Source organism: Salvia splendens, unplaced genomic scaffold, assembly GCF_004379255.2.
Source record: "Salvia splendens isolate huo1 unplaced genomic scaffold, SspV2 ctg567, whole genome shotgun sequence".
Taxonomy (NCBI): domain Eukaryota; kingdom Viridiplantae; phylum Streptophyta; class Magnoliopsida; order Lamiales; family Lamiaceae; genus Salvia; species Salvia splendens.
In genome coordinates this window covers 84,918-95,600 of record NW_024599226.1, presented here as the reverse complement: position 1 = coordinate 95,600, position 10,683 = coordinate 84,918, and the positions used below count along the sequence as shown (strand labels likewise).

General features: G+C 37.5%; 1 protein-coding gene across 1 annotated transcript; it reads right to left on the bottom strand.

The window, feature by feature from the left end:
* Positions 1-3,659: 3,659 nt before the first annotated feature.
* LOC121790622 lies at positions 3,660-5,112 on the bottom strand. Its single transcript, XM_042188806.1, has 4 exons — positions 5,061-5,112; positions 4,678-4,809; positions 4,451-4,632; positions 3,660-4,187 (listed from the first exon to the last, which is right to left on the bottom strand). Exons 1-4 carry the CDS (start codon positions 5,110-5,112, stop codon positions 3,660-3,662), a joined length of 894 nt encoding a protein of 297 aa, XP_042044740.1.
* Between the last annotated feature and the right edge of the window lie 5,571 nt (positions 5,113-10,683).

The window sequence follows — 10,683 nt, the reverse complement described above, 5'->3', positions numbered from 1 at the left end:
ACGACGTTTGGAATTTTTAGTATACTTATATGAGCAAATAACATTTTAGTTACGTAATTAGATTCCAATTTTATGGAGTATTTTGAGATTATTTTAAAAAGTGTGTTTTGAGATTATTTTTATTGTAAAATCATGTATTTATGAGGAAAAAAATATAATGCCATTCATTTTCCTTTTAATTATATTCCAGTTTTATGGAGTATTTTGAATTGTCGTATTTAAAATGTCTCATTTTCATTTTAGGCTAAAATTTGTGGGCTCATACCACATTTTTAATATAACACGAGTACTATCTAATCATTCAATTAATATTCTCTCTTAAATCATTCAGTTAATATTCAATCCAATCATTCAATTAATTTTTAATATAACACGAGTATTTTGAGACTAATGTGTATCAAAATACAAACATAAGCTATCTTCACATATTAGTATCTTAAGCAAAGTAAGCCTAAACTCTAAAGTCTGAACCAAAGTTATCCTAGAGTTGTAAAACAACAAATAAATAAAACTAGAGTGTCTTAACTTTGTTACTATTAATTTGACAAGTAGTACAAGATTGGAAATGAGAACAAGGATAGTTATCTGAGTTTGACTAAATGAAAGGTGTTTAATCGTTTAACATGTGGTAGTAGTATTATTTTGAAATGTAGAGGGCCTATTGGCCTGTTTCATCAGACAATATGTGCGTCTCTGATAATAACACTATACTATAGAACAAGCTAGATTCCTAGAAGTGGCGTAAACAAGTTAAATGCCTATTACTCCATAAGTTTCTGACTAAAAAATGATACTTACTATATTTCAAATAATTAATCTGGATGCTGGAAAGCAGAGAGCATAGCACTCCCTCTGTCCCACTACAAGTGAGGCGCTTCAATTCGAACGTTATTTTGCAAAAGAGTGAACTACATAAACCATCCCTGACGTTTCCATTTGTTTCACTCCAGGCCCCTGACGTTTAAAAATATCGCCACAAGTCTCTGGCGTTTAACATAATCACATATCATGTTTTTTCGGACTAAAAGGCCCTTCAGCCCTAAAAGGGCATTATGGGCATATCACACGGACTTCTGCAGTGGCGGCCTGCATGCTGCTGACGCGATTTGACGGCTGACACGATTTGACGGCTGTGCGTCAGCGGCGGTCTGTGTACCGAGACACCACGTATACGTGCCACGTATACCATACTCCATTTGTGATTTAACAAACACATACCATACTCTATTTGTGATTTAACAAACACATTTCAAAAATATCACAACCCATTAATTGTAATGGCAAATGAGACAATCTCAACTTGCTTTTGTAATTTCAGCACAACTTTCAAAATATTATAATTACATTAATTTTTTAATGATCAAAATGAATTTAAGTTTTTGTTACTAGAAAGAGAACATCATTATCATTATTTCATCAGTTAAAAATATTGTGATTATAAAATTTAACATATGATTGTTAGAAACTTAAATAACTATATAAATAAATAGTAGTACTAATTAAATACACAGATTCAAAAAAAAAAAGAAATGCCGCTATACTGGCTTCAAACCTATTGTACATATTAATATTAGTATATTTGTTATACATCGGTATATCAAATACTACAATATATACATATAAACAAAATATACTCTTTATTAAGTTTTCACTTTTTATTTTGAAATGACTTATATACATATAACATTTCATTTTTGTTATTTTTAGTAAATACACCATGCATTCTTAAAGAGTGAATTTTTTTTCTTAAAAAGTGGATTTGATTCAAAAATTTTCCTTCATATTTTTTGAAAAATACAAGTAGAGTTGAAAGAAAATGCAAAATAAAGCATATGAGAAGTAATAGCATATAAATATACACAGTTATAAAACCTACTATGAAAATGCATTAATATTTTTTTTTCGAAAACTAATCAACAAATGTGGATATACCTAATCAAAATAATGAAATAGTTCATATTTACACATCAAATTTGAGTTGACAAATGTGCAGACCTTGTCTGCAAAAGTGCAGCCTCCTGCAGAGTAGGACTGCAAAGAGAGGGTAAGATGTCTAAAATGCCATGCAAGGCATAAGGGTATTTTAGTCCGGAAAATGGCTACAAATATACGATATGTGATTATGTTAAACGCCAGAGACTTGTGGCGATATTTTTAAACGTCAGGGGCCTGGAGTGAAACAAATGGAAACGTCAGGGATGGTTTATGTAGTTCACTCTTTGCAAAAAAAATACTTCCTCCGTTTCTCCATAGTTGAGTCATTTTACCATTTCGGAAGTTTCTTCATAGTTGAGTCGTTTCCAAAAAAGGAAAGAATTAGGAGATTTAATGGTGATTTAGGCATTTCCTTAACTTCCCTAATTACACTTAATTAGTATAATTAAATGGAGAAACAAATCGCCTATTTTGGTCTGGCTCATTTTACGCGTCTGCTTTCTCTCTCTCATCTAAACTACTCCTCCTTCTCTCTTCCCCAATTCTCAAACCCTAGATCCGCCGCCTTCATCCTCGCTGATTTCGCCGACCACACAATGGACCGATCGAACTACCCCGATGGCGAGGGATGGATTAACCCTCGCATCACCCGCGTTCCAGCCGGGTCGCGCGTTAGAGGGTTGATTTCGTCCGCTTCCCGGAGAAGAGGTTGTATCTCGGCGAGTTCCCGGGGGAGAGGTCGTATTTTGAGCAATTCCCGCCGTAGATCTCGACAATCAGCCCGAGATGATGAAGGGTTAATCCACCATCTATTCTCGTTCATCTGCCATTCCCACATTGGCGAACTCGCCGAGACTCCGGCCGTTCCCACATCGGTGAAGGCCTCTCCCCTGACCGGAGGCCTTGCTGGTGGTGTCGACGGCTCCCGAACTCCGGTCGGTTGCGTAATTGGAGGTGTAGGCAGCGCCTCCCCGACTGGTGGCGGTGAAGGCCGTGCCTCCCTGACCGGAGGTCTTGCTGATGGTGAAGACGAAGCCTCACCGACTGGTGGCGTACCTGGAGGTGAAGGTCGCGCCTCCCCGACCGGAGGTCTTGCTAGTGGTGAAGGCGACGCCTCCTATGAGGTGACTGACAGCCCGGTAATGTCTGATGAAGAGTATGTAAGGTGATATGTCATCACCGAGGCTGACAAGGAAGCATGGGAGAGAAACAAGGCCGAGGCAGAAAGGAAGGTGAAGGCACTCTTCGGTGAAAATTGCTTGGATCCGTAATTTGGTTGGTGAGATCTTTCTGTATGCTTACTTTAGGGTTTTGGGCTGTCATTTGTGTTTTGATATGTGATCTTTTGTTATGTTTGTGTGATCTGTGATTTGTCTTTGGTTGTTGATGGACCTGTTGATGTTGTGAATAATGGTTGGTGATGGTTCTGGGATGGTTTTGATGTTGTGAATTTGGTGGTGATGGGGCTGTTGTTTGTGGTGGTGATGGTGTTGTTGATTTTGGTGGCGATGGTGTTGTTGTGATAGTTACATGCATTTAGATAAACATAATCCATGATTTCTGCACAGTTACAACATTGTACAAACACAAAATGCATCATTTCAGCCTATTGACTGCCTATTCAAAACACTAGCATGATATGTGCATTCATGTGTATTCACGGAATGCATCATTCATGCACAAAGGCAGCCTATCCAAAAAACACAAAAGCTTCTTCTATACCTTCATAATCCTAATGACTGAGCAATCAGCTCCAATCTCTCGTTGCTCCTTTGGTCCCGCAGATAAGCAATTGCTTGCATAGCCAGCTCCACTGGAACTTCTATATCCTTTGGAAGTTGATTAGTCCTCCTTAAATGTGATTTCCCTATGTGGGGCAGTTTGTATGTGTTATGCCCCTGGACTTTCATGATTTCCATGAAACAGCCTTGAAGACTTAGGAAAACATTGTCCAAAGTCTGTGGCTGTAATTCATTGAATGATTGCACCACTGCATTAACTAGATCATCCACATTTTTGCATGCAGTCTGAGTTTGCAGTGATTGTATTGCTCGGAACCAACCAAAATCATTGACATTAGTGTCAGGTGAGTTAGGTGGTTGTTGCATAAGTGATATTGAGAAACCACTTTGTTGTGCAGGTTCTTTGAAAGCTGGATCATTGTCTTTGATGTGTGGTCTTGCATTGTCTTGTTGTATCTTGAGAACTTTAGTTGCCCCATCAGGCCACTTGGCTATGATGGCAGGTAATATCTGTTCCCAACAAGGAACCATGCATGAAATCATCATTTGCACAACATTACAAAGCTTCATTACTAGTGTATCATGAGTATGTAGATACACTAGTATGTAATGGCCGATGTGCACACATTTATTGCATTACAGAGATGCAAACATTACCTCATTTGCACAACATTACAAAGCTTCATTACTAGTGTATCATGAGTATGTAGATACACTGGTTTGCAATGGCTGATGTGCACAAATTAATTGCATTAAAGAGATGCAAACATTGCCTTGTTGATCAAGCAGTCCCTGGTCACATCTTTTGTGATAATCTCTATGGGTTTTGTCTCCAAAGTGCCTGCCATTCTGTTCTTGCTTGACCTTTTGGCAGGAACTTGTTTGGTAAATGGAAAAATTCCAAATTTTCCATCAAACAAGACTTCACCATTAACACCAAACAAGGGCCTACACACTGCACACATGAACATAATTTTTGATATGAACTGCTTATTTTTACATGTTCTATGAGGTTCTTCCTCTCCTGGAGCAAGATAGAATCTTTGAGCTCCTTTTGTCATGTAGAACCACTTTTCATCAATGTGTATGGTGTTGTACATGTTCCTGAACTTGATCTTGTTCAAGATCCTGTCTAGTTGTAAAGATTCAATTGTGAATCTCAGTCTCAACAACTTATTTGCAGCTGTTAAGCTGGGCTTAATGGCTGATGTGTGTGGCCTAATTAGGCCAGCCTTAACCCACCTCCAAACAGTGGCTTTTGAACAACTCAAACCGGCTGCCACACTTAAGAGGTTGCATCTCTTTGAGAAATGCATACTCTTGAGTACCTCAACATCAAGATGCAACCTTTTGGGGTAAGTTCTCACTTTTTTTTAGACTTACCAATTGCATTGATCGTCCTCTTTGTTGTTGTTTCTTTACAGCATTCCACCATCGTGTACAGGTTTGACGAGAGATTCTGAATTTGAGTTGTGCCTCCTTAAGTGTGCCGCGAGGAGGAACAATGCCGATGCACCTTCCAATGATGAATTGAACCACTTGGTTCTTGAATTCTGAGGAGTACTTTTGATGCCCCATTATGAGCATTCAATGCAGTGGTAGAGCAGTGGCTTTGTATAGAGAATCCAATCAGTGGCTGTGTATAGAGCATTCAAGCCATTTTGGGAAAGAGAGCATTTACTCCATTTGGTGTAATGGCAGTGGTTGGGAATGGCTTTGATAGCAGTGAACTTTTATTAATGTGAATAGAAAGTGGCGCCACCTTTAAATGAAAAGTGGCGCCTCGTTTTTGGATGAAAAGTTTTGTAAAGTGTTTGAATTGAATGTTGAAAAGTGTAACTCCTCAGGCTGTGTGATTAAATTTTTGTACAGATTTCAATGTGAATGAATAAAAGAACTTGTTTGATTATACAGGCTTTTTTAAATATTGCTCGAAAATTTACAGAATTCAATTTGCATGTCTATCTCTTTTTATTTACAGAATTTAAATATTTATTGTAAATAATTAGCAAATAAATAAATCATTTAAAAAAAGAATTATGTTTGTTGAGTTTAAATAATAAATCAAATCAAAATTCAAATTCAAATCTAAAAGTCCACCTACTTCATCTACTTTATTATCTACCCACTTAATCCCCTAAACATCCCTTTCTTAGACTCCGCGCCGAAAAGTTCCGCCTTAACTATAGCGAAACGGAGGGAGTAATAAATAGTTAAAATGTATAGAAAGTAAATTAAATAAGAGAATAATATATATATATATATATATATATATATATATATATATATATATACGACTATCTTCTACATTATTCTCTTTTACTTTACTTTCTCTCATCATCTTCGCAAATAATTGAATAGTTTGACAAATAATATATTAAAAAAGCTTATATTTATCAGAGTGAATTACAAAAATAGTCCCTGAACTAAGGGTTTATTTCACAAACAGTCTATGAATTTTAAAAATATCATCAGTAATCTCTAAACTAAGGATTTATTTCACCGGCAATCCTTTTGCACTTTTTTCATGACAATTTTCGCCCGAAAATACCCTCAAGAGTGAGATGGGAATTTTTGTCCATCCACAATTTCCCATTTTCAAACTTGTCACTTTCAAACTCAAACTGATATTATTTCAAGCTCCTTGCACTGCATGCGATATTACTTTCTAGTACCGCACTACTAAACAAAATTGAAATATATGGAGTACTTAATTCCTCCATACAAACAAGGGTATGATATTTTGCACAATCATCCATAATTATAACAAAATATTTTTTTTCTCAAAACGAGAACTAAAGAATAAATTTAATAATCTCATCCCTTAACTATTCATTCAATTTCATTTTTTATTTTTATTTCCAACAAATTCAATTAATAAAAACAAAGTTCATTAAACACAATTTAAAATCCTAAAAAAACACATAATTAAAATCTTTAAAAGAATAAAAAAGACATAATTTAAAATACTAGAAATTAAAAATTGCACACTTAAATTATAAAAACTACTCCGCCGGCGAATCATCCCTGTAACGACCCGCTAAGCCGATATTATTAGAAACAATATTATTAGCTTGATTATCTATATAAGTAACTTCTATGCGATTAAATCCGAGCTACGATAGATTGTCGTTGTTTCTAACGCCGGCCAAGTATAAAAATATATATATATATATATATATATATATATATATATGTATAATAAAAGAATCAAGTCCCATAATCAAAATTTTAATGTCCGATATATCCAACAAAAGTCCAACAAAATTAAATCTATACATCCTACGTTCTACGAAAATCGGGTAATTCAACACGGACAGCCACGAATAGGAACCGAATATACCTACACCAAATTAAATGAACAAGTGGACAAATACTAAAATAATTACTTTAATAAACAAATTAAAATAAAAATAAAAGAAAGAGAGAGAGGGCATATCCAGTGTATCGAATTTTTTTAGACACAACATTTAATGCTGCATTTAATTAGTGCAAACAAATTATATTTCCTTCCTGACTAAGAAGAACAAATCATATTCCTTCCTTCCGAAGGCAAATCAAATCATATTCCTTGCTACACCGTCACTTTCACTCCATCTTTTATGCATTATGCATTGTATATAGATATACAATCATTTCTTTTCTTCACCCCTACATCACCATCACACAACAATTTATCTTCTCTGTACACACCAAACCACAAGAGAGAGAGGAGTCCGAGGGAGATTGCACAATTCAAACATTACAATCCAACACTTTTGTTCCAACATCAAAAGGTAAACCCCATAACTACACCCTTTTGCATCATGTAAGAACACTTAGATGGAGTAAGAACTTAGATTTTGCCAATAGGTTCCGCATATCAAATATAAAACGGCAATAAACCATAACAAGATATCAAGTTCTCCCTGAGCCTCCACAATCTGTCCCACGGTCTCATATAACTCCCAATTAGTCAAACAACAAGTTCACCCTTGCTACTGCCTCAAGAATTAAGAGAAACTAAATAATAAAAGGGTGACTTAGCTTAAAGAACGGGCTGTCAAACAACCGACAAGCGATAACAGAACTTCGGAAGCTCTCACGGAGCAGCTGCAGGCTGCGGCGGAGAGAGAAAGAAGGAGGCGATGCCTCGTCTCTGCTGCTGACTTCGCCGGAAAAGAAGCTGACCGTCCCCGCCGGAGGAAGTGAATTGTGAGGAGTGACGACGGGCGAATTGGCGGTGGCGCGCCTGGAGTCTCGCCCGAACAGCAACAACGACCAAAGCCCCGCGAAGCAGCGACGCTGCCTCTCGACTCTCCGATCTAGACCTCTCGACTCTCCGATCTAGAGATGTCCGATTTGGAATTGGAGGGAGAGAGAGCTCGCCGGGGAGCTGCTCAGGCAGCACGAGGCGTGGAGAAGAAACGGTGGCGGATCGGGAGGAAGACGGAGGGGGATGGCGGCGGCGTGAGGCTAAGAGAAGAGAGAAGAGAGAGGAGAGGAAGAGAAGGGAAACAAGAAAAGGAGAGAGGGGCGCCGCCGCTCCGGCGGCGCTGGCAGGGCGGTGGATCGGCGACGAGAGAGAGAGGAGAGAAAGAGGTTGTGCATTTTGTGAAATTTGGGGAAGAATATGAATAGTAATTTAGGTGAGAGAGAGTAGATGATACGTGTGGTGGAAGGGGGAGTATATGGACTAGTTTAGTTATTGAAATGGGCTCCAATTAGATGTTGGGCCTTTGGTTTTAAAAGAATTGGGCATCATTAAATTAAAGTGGATGATTTGTTAAGTTGGACTCCATTTATTTTATTTTGGGCTTTAAACTTTTAATTAGAGATATAAAGTGGGGAAATAATTAAGCTTTGGGGCTTCTAATTAAGTTTTGGGTCGATAATTAATTGTGATGAATTATTTAAATAATCCTGAAATATTTCAAAGGATGAATAATTAAGCTTTGGGGCTTCTAATTAATTGTGCACTTTTATAATTTTTGTGATTTTAATTCGACATCGTGGAGGAAAATACGATGAGCCAACGGAGGAATTATGGGCGTAAGCGGCCGACCGGAGTCTCAAGCGACGTCTTGGGCAGCCGCCGAATAATCAAAAATATGCGAAAATCGAGAAACGAGATAAAAGACTTTAGTGAGGGTGCATGCATTCTAATTTAAGTACTTTTGTCCTTGAGTCTAATTAGTGTATTTTTATATTGTGTTTTTTTTAAAAGGGTGCTTTCGCAAGTAAAGTCGGAACGAAAGATTCAAGTTAAGGAATCTAAACGATCAAGGTGAGCTTTCTTATACTAAAATAAAAATCGTATTTCATGAAAACACGAACACATGTTTGTGATTTTAAAGATATTGTCTTGCCATAAATGTTTTGTGTATGATGCCTATCTGTTGGCTAAGGCCAAGTGAATTATGAATGATGATATATGTGAATCGAATTCGGGTCCTAGTGAGGGTGGTGTCCCGCTCGGACTAGTGTACACAAGCTACCTCTGACCTGTTGGGCAGAGCAGGTGACCGAGGAAGGTGGCCACCTTCTCGGCACAAGCTACCTCTGACATGTTGGGCAGAGCAGGTGACCGAGGAAGGTGGCCACCTTCCCGGCACATGTATGTAAGGTGACTGTGTGAGAACACCATCTCAACGGCACAATGTGATCAGATATGGCTAAGTACAGGAAAAAGGAACTGCAGTCCAATGTGAATTTTTTTAGTAAGCTCGGGTCTTTTCAACAACACCCCGAGTGTTACTGTGATGATGGCTTGACAATATTTTCAAATGTATATGTGTAATTTTTGGCAATGTGTTCACTGAGTACTTTTGTACTCAGCCCTACATATATTTCTAAATGTGCAGGTTAAGCAGCGAAGTGGTGGAGGAAGTGCTATTGAGACAAGACATTTAATTCAGTCAGATTTTGACTCTCGGAGGTTCATGTCTTCATACATGGAACCGCGTTCATTTGCTTCCGTTGTGCATCTTAAAAAAAACTCAAGTCTATTTTGTTCGAAACTCTGATTTTATTCGAGTTTTTCCCATTTGTTTGGAGCTATGGTCGAGTTGTGTTGTTTTTTCCCCTTTCTTCCCCGCTTCTTTAATCCTCCCCTAGTCGCGATCAACCGTGTTTTCTATCCTTAGAAAGTGCGGTCGTGACAGAGTGGTATCAGAGCATTCTTCCTCGCTCTGAACCTGAGAGTCTTCTTTGAAAATCTTTGGTTTAGCCTTGTTCCACTAGACTGTCTAATCGATGAAAATGCTCTTAGCACTCCTACCAATCGCGCTCAACGAGGAAAAAGGTAACTTGTTCTTTTTCAAAAGAAAGTCAAGATATTTAAAAGTTTGAAATGGAGAAATAACTCATGCAGTTAATTTGAGTGAACATATGAAAATACTAAGTTTAAAGAAAGAGTTGATGTTTCTTGATTTGGTAGCGTTCTTAAAGAAAGAGTTAGTATGTCTTTTCTTGGCTAAAGACTGAATATATGAATAAAAGAAGTAACTTCCTTAAATGGAAAAAGGTACTGAAATGTGAAAGTATAAAGTATATGAGTCTGGTACCAATTGGTGAAATGACACATCTTTTTGAGTTAGTCATTGAATCATGTTGCTAGTATGGGGAAATCGAAATTTCCAAGAACTTAGAATACTTAGTTATGCGTTCCTTCTAGAACACAATATGAACTCGAACTTAGAAGTACAATATGAACATTTCTCGCTTTCTCGAGCGACAAAAAGAAAATGGCGCGATAAGAAAGAAACTTCGCCACGAGAAAAGTAATCCAACATAGAACAAAACGGTGTTTCTAGAAAGATGGTATGGGTAGATGCCATGAATAATCTGGGTTAGCCATTGTCTTTCTTGACAATTCAACCACTCCAAATGATCATACCTTTGATCCAACTAAGCGATGTACACATACATAGCAAGAAAATATGATTACAATGTAAAGAAAGAACCTAGCTCTACAATATAAGTAAACAGAAATGACGTGTTACGAGGATGAGCGTTATGACGAACC